General features: G+C 48.7%; 1 protein-coding gene across 1 annotated transcript in view; it reads left to right on the plus strand.

Moving 5' to 3' along the window:
* Window positions 1–18570, plus strand: part of LOC147187068 (sodium channel protein type 5 subunit alpha-like) — a 53816-nt gene that overhangs the window by 28705 nt on the left and 6541 nt on the right. Inside the window, exons 10-25 of the mRNA XM_086101387.1 lie at window positions 2030–2171; window positions 2231–2428; window positions 2608–2787; window positions 2908–3165; window positions 3896–4024; window positions 5220–5340; window positions 5478–5716; window positions 6602–6775; window positions 6888–7049; window positions 8039–8233; window positions 11438–11578; window positions 11679–12071; window positions 13037–13157; window positions 17097–17251; window positions 17329–17502; window positions 17860–17982. Of these exons, the coding sequence (XP_085957513.1) occupies window positions 2030–2171; window positions 2231–2428; window positions 2608–2787; window positions 2908–3165; window positions 3896–4024; window positions 5220–5340; window positions 5478–5716; window positions 6602–6775; window positions 6888–7049; window positions 8039–8233; window positions 11438–11578; window positions 11679–12071; window positions 13037–13157; window positions 17097–17251; window positions 17329–17502; window positions 17860–17982 (2905 nt within the window). The remainder of the gene's footprint in view (window positions 1–2029; window positions 2172–2230; window positions 2429–2607; window positions 2788–2907; window positions 3166–3895; window positions 4025–5219; window positions 5341–5477; window positions 5717–6601; window positions 6776–6887; window positions 7050–8038; window positions 8234–11437; window positions 11579–11678; window positions 12072–13036; window positions 13158–17096; window positions 17252–17328; window positions 17503–17859; window positions 17983–18570) is intronic.

Raw genomic sequence — 18570 nt, forward strand, 5'->3', positions numbered from 1 at the left:
TCCCCCATTTCCATGAAGTCCAAAACATTGTTTGATGCGAGACACTCCACCAGCACAAACAACTTTGTGTATGTGTGTGAGTGAGAGACAAAGTGAGGGCCCCTCTAGTGTGACTGGGCGGCTGAAGTGGCGTCCCTCCATTAATACAGGCCGAGGTGTGTGTGAGAGATAACTGCGGGCTCTCGCACTCTCACACCTCTCACGCTCGCACACGCACACACGTGGACACGCCCTCCCGTCTGCATTTTCCAGATCTCTCACACACTCTGGGTGTCCTCGAGGTCCTTAAGCACACTAACACTCACACACACACACACACACACACACACACACGCACACTGGAGCCATCAGACACACTCACATGCCACCATGTTGACTCACTTGTATGAGATGGATACATGGAAGGGTGACGTGTGTGCGTGTGTGTGCGCGTGTTTACGCGTACGGGTGTATGCGTGTGTGAGACGGCACGGCCTTGCTCTGGGTGGGTGTCAGTCGAGGCGCCGTCAAGATGACAGCTGACGACTGATTAATCACATTGCGTGTGTGTGTCTGTCTGTGCGCGGGTCACCCCCCCCCCCCCCCCGCCCCCCTTTGTGAGCGTACGCGACGTTTGTAAAATCAGCACAATGTGCAAGTTAGCGTATTGTGTTAGCATCGACGTTGTGATGTTTGTGTTAGTAGCACTTTGAAAGTACATTTGCATTGATTGCTGCTCAGCTTTTTATTATCACATCAAGAAGGACTGCCTGTTACTGGCAGGCCTCAGCAGTACTCCCGTCTCGCAAACAACAATGATCCACACATGTCTGCGAGCTGTTTGAGCATTTTTTTCATTTTTTTTTCATATTTTTTCATTTCTTCAGAGGCGTGAAGCGAGGCTTTTGTTGACCGGATTCTAGTCCCAGTTGAACTTTGCCCTCAAACTTTACATAACTTTCACTTTGCTAACATTATGCTAATGCTAAATAGCATCGACTGTATGTTGCGGTGTTATAAGCCTCTCAGCAACAGACAGCGGCAGACAATATAAAAGTACTCAGTCTGTTATATTATTTATACCCTGCATAGAATGACTAATATTTGTGCCGTACTGATAAGCTGATGAGCTGCCATCACGTAACCAAGGCGGGCACAACAGCTGTAGGAGCATTGATGCAGTGTGACAAAAATTGTTTAGTTGTGTCATTATTGTCGGTTTTTATAAAGTCAATTCTTTTTTTCTTCCTGAAAATACACATTGCAACAATTCGAAAGCAGTCCGTTGTGCAAAAATGGTCCAACCGCTGTTTTAAAGCTTTCTGCATCTTGCTGATGTTGTTGGCCCATCTGTGTGGGCCGCGATGGATGCGATAGGATCCGAATGTGGAATATCAATTTTGGCCGTATGTTCCATCTCACGGTGACATGTGTGGGCGGGTCCCGGTCACACGGCACTTACGAGCCTAACGAGGATGCGTTGCTGTTGTTTGTGTCAGGAGAAGATGGAGGGCGGGGATGCTGTCCGCCCACTTCCTGCGTGTGCTCTGCTCTTCTTGGTTACATAACATCCTGCCGCCGTTGATCACCATCAGCTAATGACAGCTGATTAAATGCTAACGTGCTAGCAGTTGGCGCGCTAACATTTCACAAAAATAGTGACACCGTGATAGCACGTCCGCCTCAGAGTGCAGAGGTGCGCGGTTCGAGTCCGGTTCTGGCCTTCCCGTGTGGAGTTTGCATGTTCTTCCCGTGCCTGCGCGGCTTTTCTCCGGGTACTACGGTTTCCTCCCACATTCCAAAAACACGCATGGAAGGTTAATGGAACACTTTGTCAATAGGTGTGATTGTGAGCGCGAATGTTTGTTCGTCCATGTATGCCCTGCGATTGGCTGGCAACCGGTTCAGGGTGTACCCCGCATACGACCCAAAAATAGCTCGGATAGGCTCCAGCACCCCCTGCGACCCTCGTGAGGGCAAAGCAGATTAGAAAATGGATGGATGAATGTCACAAATCATCATCAGCCAATTAAATCTTGTCGTACCGCAGAAAGTGCCCAGATGGTTTTGAGTGCCTGAAGGCAGGACGCAACCCCAACTACGGCTACACCAGTTTCGACTCCTTCGGCTGGGCCTTCCTGTCGCTCTTCCGACTCATGACTCAGGACTATTGGGAGAACCTCTACCATCAGGTAACGTTCGCATCCGCAGTAGCTCCGCGCTCGTCGGCGCTAACCGTGGTCACGTGCAGACGCTGCGCTCGGCCGGCAAGACCTACATGGTGTTCTTCGTGGTGGTCATCTTCCTGGGCTCCTTCTACCTGGTCAACCTCATTCTGGCCGTGGTGGCCATGGCGTACGAGGAGCAGAACCAGGCCACCATTGCCGAGGCCTGCCAGAAGGAGCGCGAGTTCCAGCTGGCCGTGGAACGTCTGAAGAAGGAGCAGCAGGTAGTGCTACATCATTAGCTTCGCTAATTTAGTGGGGGAGGGGTGACTCCTGCTCCCTCAACCCGCCAACCCCCCAAAAAGCAACTATCCGCACAAACGTGTTTAGAAACAAATCTGAACTCACTGAACACGGTCTTCAAGACCTGCGTGACTTACCTCCGTTTAACTCCTCCCACCAGGCAGCCGCACAGAAAGCCCCGGACTCTGACTCGCTGATGTCACCGGAAGTGTCTCCCTTTGGACCTCACCTGGACCTGATGGAGGAGCGGCGGCGCAGTCAAGCCCTGGTGGGGGCCGCTGACGTGGAGGCCAACCTATCTGAGGAGAAGCTGCTACAGGCGGATGGGACGGAAAGCAAGGTGAGGGCACCGAGAAGAGTTTTTTTTTTACGGCCTCCGTCTGTCTTAACACAGATGGAGGCGATAGTCACTTTAAGACATAAGGAGGTAACATCTGTCCCACCCACTTCCTTTTTCCAGCCCCTCCATCCCCTGCTGGCTCGGTCTTTCTCCACCAGAACTCGGCGGAGCAGCCAGGTGTCGTCCATCTTTAATTTCCGGCTGAGGAGCCGCGGCTCAGAGGCCGAGATGGCCGACGACGAGTACAGCGTGCCAGGCGACGTGGTGGAGAGCGCCGGGGGACGGACGTATAGCGGCGGCACCTTCAGTGGGATCCTGACGCAACCGTGGCCCAAACGGCGACCCAGCACCTACAGCACCGCCAGCAGAAACTCGCAGGTAACATCAAACGGTAACATCTCGTATCGGACATGACACTATTACATCACTCATTAATTTAATTCGAATTTATCAGAGTGTAGCATATGGAAAGGTTAAACTTTTCAGATAATTATAACTTCAAAGGATGTTTGTTTTCTTCTCTTTGGTCTCATTTTAAAGCCATCTTCATCGCTGCTAGCCTCATTCTAGCTAGCGCTAAGCTAATTCATCTCTCAGGTCTGGTGTCCAAATTTTAAAACTCCCCGGCATTGCTAAAATGGCATTAGGTGGCCAAACAAAGTAGCTGGCCTCCTGAAATGGACAGCATGCTATTGAACTGATGCTAGCGAGTAGGCCTGCCATTATGTTTTGCTAAATGACCCCAAAACAACCCGAGCAAAGATTTTTATATCTATACCTGTATTCTTTACTCATGGTTCATGCTTACCGAAAAGAAAAAAAAACACTCATTGCTTAAGACCCCAGCCTATCTTCGCTCTCTGCACACCACGCATATTCTGTTCACAATTGCATTACCCGGTTAAATACACTCAAATTAACAAATTAACCTATGGAAAAAAAAATGTCCTCCATATTCCGTACACAATAATGGCTTGGTTCCAATTTTGTGTCCTTTTAGAACTGAATCAAGAACCTCATGATGAAATGTCGAACGCTGCACTAGTCTATTAACCTGTGTGTGTGTGTGTGTGTTTGTGTATTTGCATTTGCGCGCATGCACTTTCAGGTATTTTATCCCACTCTGAACATCAACGGGAAGCTTTTTGTTGCCATGGACCAAAACGGGGTGGTCTCGCCGCCGCCCCTGCAGGGGCAGCTGCCTGCCTGCACCATGGAGAAAGTCAAGGAGGAGAGTGTGAGTGTGAGTGTTGTGTCGTGCGTGCGTGTGTGTGTTGTCACAGTGGAAACAATTGTGGAGACTGCATCCATCCAACACTCAGACATGTGAATTATGAATCAGCACTTTGCATAGCTGCACTCTGATATCATGAGCTAAGCACACGCGCGTACACACACGCGCGCACACGCGGGGCAACTCCGATAACAGCGAACACGCGAGCTTAGTACTTTGTGGGGTTAAAGGAGCTGCTTGAAACCGATGGTTTCTTATTGTTCTTAACGTCAGTCAAAACTGCGTCATGACAAATCACTGCGGTAGACCGCGTCAACGCTTTTCCCACTTTGACCCCTCCTCAGTGTCTTGTAAATTGTGCAAAGTTGTGTGTGGGTGCCGAGCTTCCATCCCGCGGCTCGCAGCTGAGCCGGATGAGGACGGATGGAGCTTGGTTACCACGGAATTGTTACCATGGCGACCCTTAGCCGCTAACCAGAGGCAAACAACTGGCGGCCGGCGGCTTTTTTTTTTTTTTTCTCTATCTTCCGCCAGCCTCCCCTGGCAGGCAGGACGGAGGAGGCGGCAGCGGCGGCGGCATCGTGGGAAGTGACCTTTGGTCACCTTTCGTTACCTTAACGATGCTGCGTCATGTCGCGTCGGAGGGCGGGAAATGTTACGCAAGCATACCTGAGAACGCTACAGGCTACAAACTCGCGCAACTTTATCGGAATCGATCGATACAACAGTTGGGACATCAAAAGGCAGCATAAAGTGCATCCTTAAATCCCATTAGATTGTGTACCTAATGAAGTGGCCACTTAGAAATGGGCGCACGCACACACACACGCACACTCTGATAGCTTCAATCAAAAGCCAGCGTTAAGCACCCCTCACATTAAAGCTTATTAGATTGGGTACTTAATGAAGCTGCCACACACGTGCAAAAAATCACGTAGACAAATACTGACGCGCACACACGGACCGACTTCTCTGAATCGTTGAACTACAGACATTATCTGCTTATCTTACCCACACCCCCTACAAATACACGAACACACACACACACGTAAAAGAGGATTCATGTCAGGTCAAATGGTCACTGTGTGTTTGTGCTCAGTGGCGTCACCATAGCAACAGAGGCTGCAGACGCTGATTCAACGCCCTGATGTACATGTTGTGTGACATTGACACGATCGCTCGACTGTGGTTCTGGCAGGTCCCGACGTCAAGCACGGAGCTCAGCACGGTTCTGCTCCCTCGGCCAGCGTCCACGCTGGGCTCGGAGCGTCGGGGCCGAGCGCCCAGCGCCGCCAGCCACCTGACGGACGCCATGGAGGGTGAGCCTAGCCATTAGCTTGTTTGGAATTCGATTTAAGGGATGCTTCAGTTCACCCAACAGTCTCTCCTTAGATGTGATTGGGATGACGCGTGCTTAGAATGTCTTTTTTTTTTGTTTTGTAACCCAACCGATCAGAACTGGAAGAGGCCCACAAGAAATGCCACCCGTGCTGGTACGCCTTCGCCCATCGCCACCTGGTGTGGGAGTGCTCCCCCTGGTGGCTGAAGGTCAAGCGTCTGGTGAAGATCATGGTGATGGACCCCTTCCTGGACTTGGCTATTACCGTCTGCATCGTCCTTAACACGCTCTTCATGGCCATGGAGCACTACCCCATGACCGACGACTTCAACGGCATGCTCAGTATTGGAAATCTGGTAACGCACTCCGGCAACAATGCATGCATGTCAGGGCCGCACCCTCCTCTTAAACCTCAAGGGCAGGGGTGCCCAACCTTTTTAGACCAAAGATCTACTTTTCAAGCAACTTAACCTCCTGCGATCGACTTGTTACCGCACGTGCACGCTTACTCGCACGCAACACACGCATGTCATGTTGAGCAACAGCCACAACGGTCCCTCACATGAACGAAGCAGAAAAATAAAGTAGATTGTGAGGTTGTTTTTCTTTTCAATATTTATTTAAATTATTTTAAAAAAGTAGTTTGTGAAGTTTTTTTCAGTATTTAATTATTTAAAAAAGTAGTTTGTGAGGTTGTTTTGTTTTAATATTTTTTTAATTATAAAAAAAGTAGTTTGTGAGGGGATTTTAATTATTAAAAAAAAGATTTTTGCTTTCCCCAAGAATGACTTATTTGACATGTCCTGACATGATCATTCTCTCTCTCACACACACACGCACAGATGCCGAAAGGCTCAAAAGCAACGGAAACATCTGTGAGGATTACAAGATTTATCCCGTGAACAATTGAGCTGCGCAGCGCTCTCTCACCCCGACGCCATGACTCGGCGTTTTCTCATACCTCAATGGCTTGAAAGTTTGCAGCGTTTCACATAAGAAGAAGTGTGTTGACGCTGCACTGTGCGCACCATGTCATGTGACTGCAGCTGACAGCAGTGCCTTTTCGGACTCCAGAGGGTGGCAAAAGTACGCACACTCGGTACTTCAGTACAAGTACAGATATTGGCAAATATAACAGTGAACCAAAAAAAAAAAACGGAGGGTACAAAGCGAAGAGTGTGAAGAGTTCTGAGGCTCTTCCTGGCGGAGGTAACACCGCTGTGGTTCTCGCTGCGTTTCAGGTGTTCTCCGGCATCTTCACAGCAGAGATGGTTTTGAAGATCATCGCTCTGGATCCGTACTACTACTTCCAAACGGGCTGGAACATCTTCGACAGCATCATCGTGTGCCTTAGCCTCATGGAGCTCGGGCTGTCCGACGTGGAAGGACTTAGCGTGCTCCGATCTTTTCGACTGGTGACCGACACATGCACACACCCGCGGCGATAGCGCCATCAACACCCGCCACGCAAGGCGGAAGACAAAAATCTCATCTGTGTTTTTCTGTCCCTCCCTCATCCGTTGTCAGCTGCGCGTGTTCAAGCTGGCTCGCTCGTGGCCGACCCTGAACACGCTCATCAAGATCATCGGCAACTCGATGGGCGCCCTGGGCAACCTGACCCTGGTGCTCGCCATCATCGTCTTCATCTTTGCCGTGGTGGGCATGCAGCTCTTTGGCAAGAACTACCAGGTGACCCCTCACGTGTCCCGCGCACCAATTCGCAATTGCTGGCTCGGAACCCAAAATTTTACAGTCACGCTCCATTACTTCTGTTTTATATTGAGTGTTTCTCCTCACATTTCCTGTTTTGGTGACTTTACGATCGGGTTAGCAACTTAGGATAGGTGACTAGGGCCTGTTTTGACAGAAGAACGTTGTAATCCTGTCATGGAACTGGAAGGTCAATCCCCAGACATAAACCCTTTAGAGCAGGGGTGTCTAACTCATTTTTGTCCTGGGCCACTTTGGAGTTACATCTTCCCTCGGAGGGCCATTAATTACGACAGTGAAACCGACATAAATGTTGAATCGTCACATCGTATTATGACTTGTACACAACAAATCAAATACATGGATTGGTAGTTTTGAAATCAGTCAACTGTTTGTTCAATTATTGTCTAAGTGGGTGTAAACTTGCAAAATCAACAACATTATTTATGACACGTGACAATTTGACAATTTCGGTCCAAATTTGAGCAAGGATCATGGAAGTTGACACACGTGATTTGCTTTCACGGGCCACATCAAAGGACGTGGCGGGCCGGATCTGGGCCCCGGGCCTTGGGTTTGACCCCCTGTGAGTATGCATCTTAACCTACTCAAATGGAATTGAACCAAACAGTCCAGTTACAATACGGGGCATACATAAGACTTTTTGAGCTTCCAGAGGATGCTCATCACTCAGTAGGCCACGCCTCTTAAAGGCACATATACCTCATACGCAGCGGTTTGCAAACAAAATTTCACAGAGTGAGACCCACTGAAAAAAGTACGTCAGTGGCATTAATTGGTTGCGTTAATGAATCAACACAATTTCTTTGTTGTTCGAACTTTTTGTAAAGTGGGTCTCGACGATTGGCAAATGCGGGTCCCCGGGGAGATAACCGTTCCCAAGCCCCCCCCCCCCCTCATTCCCTTCTCACCCGACTGAGTTCCCTTCGGGGTGGCTTTCCCCTCAGGACTGCGTGTGCAAGATCTCCAAAGACTGCTCGCTGCCTCGCTGGCACATGAAGGACTTCTTCCACTCCTTTCTCATCGTGTTCCGCGTGCTGTGCGGCGAGTGGATCGAGACCATGTGGGACTGCATGGAAGTCGCCGGACAGCCGCTCTGCCTCCTCGTCTTCATGCTCGTCATGGTCATCGGAAATCTGGTGGTGAGTCCACTCCAGCAACCCCCGCAGCGCCCTACCACCCCCTTCCTCCTCCTTCCCCCGAGCGCTCCCTCAGGCACCGCATCCCCCCCCCCCCAGCCCATAAGACCTTTTCAACTGCTTCATCATCACGTTTGGAGACAGGCTTGAATGCCTGCAACCAAGATTTGTTGTGGAAGAAGCCGAGTAGGGATTTAAAAAAAAAAACAACAACAAAAATTTTTTTTGAGCATCCATTCCAATTCTAAAAGCCAGTTTTCCGTCTTCTTCGACATAAACTCTAAATTGCCTCTCTAATATTATAACACATACATCTTATGCTTGTACATCAGAGGTGGGTAGCGTTTCGTGAAGCACCGAATACCAGTACGAGAAAAGTAGTAGAATACCTTGCCGCCAAAACTGAAAAGATACCTCATATTTTTCGTAAGTTCAGCAACAATATATGTGAAGTACGCATGATTCAAGCCGTTTATTATTCACGTCTGTAAAAACGCGCAGTACGTTTTTGCATGTGGAAGTGCACTGTGGTGACGTGAGGCACTGACTTAAAACCAAAGTACTTTTTTTTTTTCTGTGACAGTGTCTCAGTCTTGACACCGAAGTACAGGTTGAGTCTCGAAATCAGACTTTCGGTATTGTGACGACACCGGTCGAGTTGTCGCAAATTATATCTGGAGTAAAAGTACCGTTACTTCCGAGTAGTATGACTCAAGTACAAGTAAAAAGTAAAAATACTCAAAGTTGCGACTGACCGGTGAGTAACTTCGGATTTATTTTTTAATCAATGCATGAACATCTACTCACAAAAATAACATACTAAACATATTTATTTCATTTTCTGACAGTAAAAAAAAAAATGTTGCAATAAAACTACTCTGACAAATGCAACGTTTCCCCAAATTACTAATGTAGTCTAAACGTAGTGTCTCTACCTACCTCTGCTTGTCCATCTGCACATTTATCTCCTGTTTTTTTGTTTTGTTTTTTGTGTGCGTGTGTTTACAAAGCTCCTTTCAAGTTTTTTCCATTGCCTGTACCATTAGAGGTATTCCCGTTTGCCATCATTTAAATTTCTTTTTAGGGTGTGGGTGTATACGTGCGGGTGTGTGTTTGGGTGCGCGCGCGCGCGTGCGGGCAAACGCGCGAATGCACACTCAGCAGCTCATCTTGCTCGACATGAAAAGCAGAGGAGAGATTTCTTTTCTGTGGATAACGAGCTCGCCTATCATCTTCCGCGCACACACACACACTCACACACACACACACACAATGATGGAAGTAAATTTCATAGAAAGCTGAGCTACTGTGTGTGTGTGTGTGTGTGTGTGTGTGTGTGTGTGTGTCTCCATTGTGGTAGCTGAAAGTGAAAGGGAGGGGGGGTCATGCAAGGTGTGCTAATCAAACACATACACACACACACACACACACAAACACACACTTATTCTTCTCCTGTCAGCAGCAGCAACTCTATCTCCTCCTGCAGGGGACGGGCTGACCCGAGCCGATGAATGAATACGCCCGACGCAAATGTGTGTGTGTGCGCGCGCGGGCGGGCGCTCGTGCATTGTTGCGCGCGCGTGTTCAACCGCCGCGGCAGGTGAGCAGATGTTTCGTTTGCTCTTTTCTGCTCATGACAAACGAGCAGGTGAGCACATTTCCCTGAGCAAGCGATTCACCTGCTGAGCGCTCGCCTCCAGACGCCGGGCGACGGCGCCCTCCTCTTCCTCGTTCTCCTTCCTCTTCCTCACCCCCCCCCCCCCCCCCCCCCCACTCATTTTTACGTTGCGTTGACGAGAAAGGAGCCCGCTGCGGAGGCAGTTACGTCAAACAGGCTTATTGTTCACGTAACCTGCAAAGAAGGAAGTCTTTATTTGTATTATTTCTGCAGAAGTTGATGAAGTTCATGCTCAGGGGGGGAAATGTGAAGTTAGTCCTCTTCCTGGTGCTCGCCTTCCTCCTCTTCCTCCTCCTGCCGCCACTTCTTACCTCTTCATTCTTCATCCTCGCGCTTGCTCTTCGTCCAGGCTGCTCATGCCCGTCTTCCTCATGCCTCCCTCCTTCTTCGGGTTCTTCCTCGTCCTCGCTCCTCATTCTGCTCTTCCTTCCCTTTGTTTCCTAACTTATCCTCCTCTTGCTTGTCCTCCCTCTACTCTCCCCTTCCTCTTCATCCTTCTCTTCCTTCTTAGCCTGCAGTCCGTTTTCCCATGGGGGGGGCTTTGCTCACAGCACTTTGTTGTGATGAGCACGAAGAACAACAAAAAAACAGATCACCTCACTGCTCGTTCATCACCCACACGTGTGTCCATGTGTGTGTGTGTGTGTGTGTGTTTGTGCAAGAAAGAAACTATCTGAGGTGAACTTTACTCACTTCACACAGTTTGTTTAAATCTCACTGACATACAAAAAAAAATGCACATTTTATATACCAAAGTCACAGCAAGATCAGTCGGCGTTTTATACACACACACACACACACACGTTCTGGATATTGTCTTTCATGTTTACTCATTACCGGCTGAGAAATGTTATCTCAACAACTTCTAAAAGAGATTGAAAATGTCCTTTAGTTCCATCCTGCAGACATTTTCCTTCCACGCTCACTCGCTTGCCGACGTCCAGGTTTGTTTGTTGGCACGCGTTCGCATGCGTCAGGTCGTAGGTCGCGGGGTCCGGCGAGGTCACCGGCGGGGTTTCGTCCGCTGGTCATGTTGCTCTGTGGGCCAGTCGACGGCATCGATCTTTCGCTGCCTGTCGTCCAATCACACGCCGGCATTTTGGGTCAGTGAAATCTGACATGTGATAGGATATCGCACTGTTCTCACAAACAACAACAACACACACCCAGACTGACGGACACTCGCTGGTGGTGTCGATACACAAAAAAACGTACACGGTCAGGTCGCAGATATTGACCCACTGGCCCGGTTTCTTCTTACACAAACACAACTAAAAGCTTATGGATCCAATACTTAATGTAACAATTCTGTATTGTGTTGCTCTGTTGTGTTGTTATTGTGACCTCCCCCCACACACACACACACACGCACGCTCGCGCTCATATTCAGGTAGCAGGTGTCTCCAAATCTTTCTCGCTAGCCATTGCACGTGTCAGTTGGGACAAATGCTAAGGTGCTAAACCGCACGCTGGATGCAACGTGGCCCAGCAGTTGTGTTCAATGTGTGCACGTGTGTGTGCGTCCGCAGTTGCTGAACCTGTTCCTGGCGCTGCTCCTCAGCAGCTTCAGCTCGGACAATCTGTCGGCGCCCGACGACGACGGCGAGATGAACAACCTCCACATCGCCATCCACAGGATTGGCCGAGGCCTGGCCTGGTGCCGCCGTCAGGTGGGCGAGTCCTCGAGCCACATTTTTAAAAAAACAAAACAAACGACAACAAAACTAAGCGAGAGACAACAACCCTCTGCCCGCGCCTTCTTTTTTGCAGGTGGTGGATTTCTTCAACGGGAACTTGAAGCGTCGACGGCAGAAGCGCAAAGAGGCCAAAACCATGATGAAGCTGAAGCGTCTGAGCAGCGTCCACGTCGAGGCCAACGGCGCCGTCATAGGTACGGCGCCTGCCTCTGACGTCGGCTCGCGCGGCCACGCCCACGCCGTGCACCTGAACCAGGTCCACCTTCCAGGACGCCACGTGGAGAAGTACGTGGCGCCGGAGGATGACAGCTACATGACCAACCCCAACCTCACCATCAGCGTGCCCATCGCCCCCGGGGAGTCCGACGTGGAGTTCCCGGAGGAGGACGACGAAGACGAGGACGAAGAGGTGGACCAGGAGGACCAAAGCGACGACTCGCAGGGAGACGACGCGGAGCGGGACGAGGTAATGCGCGCGTTCGCACATCCAGAGGCACGCGCGCGCACATTCCCGACGAGTGTCCGCTTGTGTGTGCAGTCGGCAGCAGGAGATCCTTCTTTGCGTGTAACATGGAATGACAGATTGGTGTCATGCTCTATGTGCGTTTCTGCGGGTGTGCGTGAATGCGTGCATGCGCACACACGCTGACTCAGTTGATGATGATTTTGTCATCTTTAATCATCTGGCGCACCTGGTTTGTTGTCTCACTTGGGTTCCGACTTCCCGGATGGAAGTTTGGCGGCGTCACAAAAGCCAGCGGGCCGTTAGACAATCAGCTGTCAGGTTAAAGGTCAGGCCCCTTCTAGCTAACTTTATTCTTAGAGTAGAGATGAGCACTAGGTGGCGCTAGTCTTTGTCTAAGCCCATCGTTTTTCGGTTGTTTTTTTTTTTACGCTCATGCTAAGCTAAAGCTAAATATCATGCTCAGCCAAACAGCAGGTGCGTTCTGTTGCCCCCGGCGGCGGAGGGTTACCTTTGACCCCCGTGCAGGTGTCGTCTGCAGGAACAGAGCTTTGATTTGCTCATCAAAAATGTTCTCTCACCTTCAAACGACCTTCACGCAGCACCAGCACTCTTGTTGTTCTGTTGCGTTTGTTGTATTTATTTTGCTTAAAATTCAGTTTCAATTTAAAATTGATGTCATTGAATAATTAGTTAAATGATTCATTGTAAAGAATGTAACAACAATATTGCCAGAATGTGACATTTGACATCCATATTTTTTGGTTTTATTGTTTTTGTTAAATGTATTGATCTAAATATATAATTGGTTAATTAATCAAAGTCAATTATTGAAATATCAAATTATTATGAGTCTTTTTTTCCATGTATGTGCTCTTGTGTTGTTGTCACGTCTTGGCATCCACAATACTTGATGATGATGATGATGACGATGTTGTCATTGTGACACGTGCCGATGTGCTCTGCAGAAAGACGACATCAGCCTATCGGAGGGCAGTACGGTGGACCTCAGGAAACCCGGAGAGGAGGAAGATGAGTACTCGGAGATGGCTGAAGAGGCCATGGACCCCGAAAACTGTTTCCCTGACAGTAAGTGCGAAATACGCACACACGCATGTCACAACCGATATGCTTATCGGAAGTTGCGAAAAGTCTGGTAAAAGTAGGAGTACTCATTTACAAAAGTGAAAGGAAAAGCACGCAGACCCTGAAATGGGCCTGAGAACAAAAATTAAAACGGAAACTGAACTTTTCACTGTCAGTTATTTTAACGATTAGCTAGCACTGGTTTTGGACTCGGAAGCTATTCAAGAAAGTGCTGTCGGAAATAAATACTCAGGTAAAGGCCAGATGCCTGAGAAATATACTTCAGTGCTGGGTAACAAAGTATTTGTACTCACTCCCCACCCCCCGTTTCTCCTGATGACATCATCGCCAGGGTTGACAAAGTGCTTTAGGCGCTTAGTTGCGCAGTCAGCGAGTTGAGGAACGCGCTACCCGACGCAAACCGCCGACGAGTGCGACGTCATCGGCGGGAGCCCCGCCCCCTCGACCTCATCCCTTCACGGGGAGATTTATGGAGGCGGATAGTCCAGGTGAGAGCGGCACCTGCGCTCCTTCCTGACTCGGCAGCTTCCCGCCTTTTATTTACATCTCTTTTCTTTGCTCGTCGCAAAGAACACTTTTGCATTTCGGGTGGATCTGACTCGCAACCTTTCAATGACCTTTTCTCGATGTGCGTATAAGTAATAATAACGATGTGACCGGCAGTGTTCATTTTATCGTTTGAGCGAAGTGAATTGGAACAGAAGCGCAAGCGTTTCCAGCGGCTTGACAAAATGGCTGCGACACAATCGGGCCACCCAGCTGGGAACGTGGCATGCCTGTGATGAATGCACTTTTTTTTTTTTGGGCTCCCACGCGGAAGCTGCACACCTTCGCTCCGACGGAGCATCAAGATGAAAATTTTGGTTCGACTGAAACAAAAGCACGGCAAAAAAAAAAAAAAAGTTTTGTAAAAATAGCTTTCAAATTCGTTGTATTTTTATTACTTCAAAATAATATGAAGAGACACATTAGGGTACTCTTGATTAAATAAGCGTTCAAAAAAAGCGCCACCTTCTGGCAGTCTTGACTCCGCCTCCTGGCACTGTTGGTTCCTGGCTTGTCACGGCATGATCGGTACCGGCAGCTGCTGACTCAGCACCGGTACCGCTGCTGAGGGAACCTCAGAGACTGGAGCAGCTGTTCATGTGGCATGGCCAGGCCGGCGCCCCTGGCGAGACGGATCGCGCAGCCTCCCAAAAATAGGAAATTTTCATGACATAATTAACATATCACAAGTAACTACCAAACGCAAGCTTTTTTTTTTTTTTTTTTTCCTCCCATCCATGCGTTTGTGTGTTTTCATGCGCGGCGCGTGCGCATATGTGTGTTTTTGTGTACGTACATGTGGCCATCTGGAGCCCACCGAGGCCTCCACATTTGGCAGGACATCCAGTTGGTCCAGCGGCCGCCGCTGGCGACCCAGCTTGCTTGCTGTGCGCTGGGGAGAGGATGCGCCATGGTTCCTTAGCGTCCGCAGAAAGCTTGTCTTGATGAAGGAGAGAGTACCACTGCAGTTGTCAACAATCAACAAAAGTTGAGCTTGTGATGCAGCTGCATTTGTGTGTGTGTGTGTGTGTGTGTGTGTGTGTGTGTGTGTGTGTGTGTGTGTGTGTGTGTGTGTGTGTGTGTGTGTTAGGTGCGCCACCGCCACTAATTATTCACGTCGCAGGCAGAAAAGGTCAGCTGAGTGGGAAAATCCCAGCAAGTGTTGAGCAAGCTTGGAGATAAGTGAAGGTCACCATCTTGTTTTTCTACTTGTGATGAAGAGTGTCTCACTCGCGCGTTCGCCACCAGCGCCGCCGCACACGCAGGCTCACACAGTCCTGCTGAGCTCGGCTTCTTTGGTGCGACTTTGCGCCTTCGCCGTTTACTCGTACTCAGTAGATGTGCGAGTACAAGTATGAATATTGGTTACTGTGCTCAAATAGATTTTTTTTTTGTCCATCCCCCCATTTTCTGAATCAATTTTCTTTTTCTTTTTTATTTTACTTTAACCCCCTAAGTTTGAAGGAAATGCAGTTGTTATTGTGTTAACTTTTAACTGCTTATCCCATCAGGGGTCACTATAGTGAGTATTATGTGTGACTTTAAATGTGTGTGGCTTTAAAAGGCGGGGCCTGGCTTGGTGAGTAACATGTCTGTCAGCGAATGAGTGGAGAGTAGATCAAATGAGAAATACAATTTAGAAATCTGCAATCTGGTGACTCTCTGGTGTCAAGGAACTGTGTTAGTTATGTTTTGCCATTAGTGGTGCTTTGTCGCCATCTTGTGGCCCCTTTAGGCAATCAGAAACCTTTTTACTTGCTAATTTTCGATATTAGTGGCAAGAATCTATCTTGAAAAATATGCTTGTACCATTTTTCAGTCTGTGCTGATGATGACACAACCAAAAAAAGCCCACCCTATTAAGTTGAGAGCAAAAGCTAATTTAGAATGTTTTTGTTGTTTGTTTGACGGTATTAGTAAGTTTTGTGAGAATGGGGCGCGCCCAGTAGCCAATGCGCTAGAAGGCAAGGCAGTGCTACTGGTGACTTAGCTGCGCTCACGCCACCTTACGCGTCGATGACCTGGAAAAAGGATGCTGCTGCTCATGTTAGCATTAGCCGCTAGTGTTAGCGTGACAGAATGATGGACTGGCATGTGCTTGTTATCATTGAACACACATATGCTGAAAGATCACATGGAATTGCTCGCATGCAAAGAGAAGGACCCAATGAACCTCGGTGACACACTCACAGACACGCACGCAGGCGCACACACACGCACACAGCGTCGTAAGATTAGCTGCCTCATTAGGCTGCTAAATGCCAGCTCTTTGGCTGATGCGACACCACACATGCCATCAAGAGTGTGTGTGTGTGGGTGTGGTGTCAGGCGGAAGAATGCCGCAGTGTCCGCGAGCAAGACATGTTCACTGACACATGTTCTCCTTCATGTGCACAGAACCGGAGTTGACCTGAGAACTGGGCTGTGGTTCTGAATAAAACACGAACTTTGTTTCTTGTCATATTACTTGATGTAAAAAGATCGGAATTTAGTAATTAGCTGCAAAAGGCACGTTAACACGAATACCTACAGTATGTTACCAGACGAAACTTAAAGGTAGACCCAGTAACACAATGTAAATCGTAGCACTCGCCAAGCTAACATAGGATGGAATTTAGCATAGCACGCTAGCTGAAAAAAAAAAAAGTGATTATGCTCGAGTAGCGCATAATGTGTTGTTGGCATCACTATTATTGACAGTGTAAAATTCTACTAGTTAACATATGTAAGTTCACTAGTTAACGCTAGTAGCGTGCAGACTCACAAAGTTTAGCCTCTCGGGAAAGATGTAGTTGTTCTAGTAGCGCACGGTCATCATTCAACCACTGCAGCCTCATCGTTTCAATGTCACACCGCAGTACACGGAATTGTCCTACGGATGAGGACAAACTGCACCGCAACGCTGATCCTTCAATACACTGGGAGGAAATCGAAGAAATACTCAACGGCTTGGCACGGGCGTTTTATCGTCCTCCTGTCACACGGCACAAGTGCTCCGTCTGATTGAGTAGCGCAGCTTTAAATCACCATTCGACCAATTAGTAACCATGGCAACGCAGCTTTAATTGCCCAAGCAATCATCGGGGAGGGCCCATGAGAGTCGGTGATGTCATCAGTCATGAAGGACCCAAATGGCTTCTCATCCCGTCAGCTCGATGGCCGTCCTTTGCTGTAACCGTGGCAACTCGGTGACCATTTTGGACACTGCCACTTTCTGTACCGTGACCTATATAGTGACATCGATATTTTGTGGTGCTTTTGTGTCGTGAATACAGATATGCAACTAAGAAATGTGCTAACTCACGCATGTCATGGCCTTTTTTTTTTTCCCCAAACATTCACTCGGTATTTCACCATACGTGTGTGCATATGCAGTGTGCGTGTCCAGGTTCAAGTGCTGCGACGTGGACACGACGTCAGGCTTGGGCCAGGTGTGGTGGCGCATGAGGAAGACTTGCTTTCACATCGTGGAGCACAGCTGGTTCGAGTCCTTCATCATCTTCATGATCCTGCTCAGCTCGGGCGCGCTGGTAAAGAACTCTGGAGACGCGCTCACATCTTTGTCATGTGTGTGTGTGACGTTTTCCGTCATCCTGCGCGTCATCAGGCCTTTGAGGACATCTACATCGAGCAGAGGAAGGTGGTGAAGGTGGTACTGGAGTACGCGGATAAGATCTTCACGTACATCTTCATCCTGGAGATGATGCTCAAGTGGCTGGCATACGGCTTCAAGAAGTACTTCACCAACTACTGGTGCTGGCTGGACTTCCTCATCGTGGACGTAAGCTTGAAAAATGTTTGAAATGCAGTCGAGGTGTACTTTCAAACTAAACGTAGAAATAAGAACGCGACCCCATTCGTCTAAACACGGCATTCTGATGGATATTGCGTTTGTGGAATGTGAATCAAAGCAGCAAAAATGGTTTCTATGCATCTCAGGGGGCGGCCATTTTGATGGCGTCACCGTTGCTTAAGTGACAACCATTCACGACTCACCTATTTTCTGATTTTGGTCATGTGATGTTCGCAAGCTGAGCTGTGATTGCTCGTCACCGGAACCCTGAGCACCTGTGATGTCGATGATTGAATCGACAATGTGTGTTGAAACCCAAAGCGTCTTGCCCGTGCTCTCCCGCAGGTGTCGCTGGTGAGTCTGGTGGCCAACACGTTGGGTTATTCTGACTTTGCCGCCATCAAATCCCTGCGGACGCTGCGGGCCCTTCGCCCCCTGCGAGCGCTCTCCCGGTTCGAAGGCATGCGGGTAAGACTTTGGTCGTATATGCTGAAATTTACAAGTGGTTCTTTTGCCTACGAGGAGGTCAAAAGTGGCGGACAGCTTGATAAAATTACTGAGAGAAATAAACTAATCAAAGATAGGTCGACTTCACTTCTGTTGCCAGCTTATTCCACTTGTGTGCAACATAACAGCTAAATGCCGCTTCACCATATTTACTTTCCAACCCGGGCACCACTACTTGACCCGAGTCCGTAGACCACAGAGCCCAACTGGCTTTATATTTAACCAACCAAACCATTCAGTGATTTCTAGACCAGTAGCAGAATTTTAAAATCTATTCACCAGCTGACCTGGAGCCGGAGCAAAGCCTTTAGGACTGGAGTAATATCTTTGTTCAGGTCAGACCCTGTTCTGAATGAACTTTCTTTTGAGGGAGTCCAGTCGGACCAAGACCATTACAAAATTCCAGTCTACTGGAGGTAAAAGCATGGATAAGCTTCTCCTGATCTGCTTGGAGCAAGCCTTCGCTGTGGAGAGGTTTTATAGCTTTTAAAAGGTTGTTTGATTGAGTGATTTGATATCCTGTAACTGCTGAAAGTCTATCAGCACCCC

The sequence above is a fragment of the Hippocampus guttulatus genome, chromosome 21 (assembly GCF_054856545.1).
Source record: "Hippocampus guttulatus isolate MCC_2025c chromosome 21, RoL_Hgut_1.0, whole genome shotgun sequence".
NCBI classification, from domain to species: Eukaryota; Metazoa; Chordata; class Actinopteri; order Syngnathiformes; family Syngnathidae; genus Hippocampus; species Hippocampus guttulatus.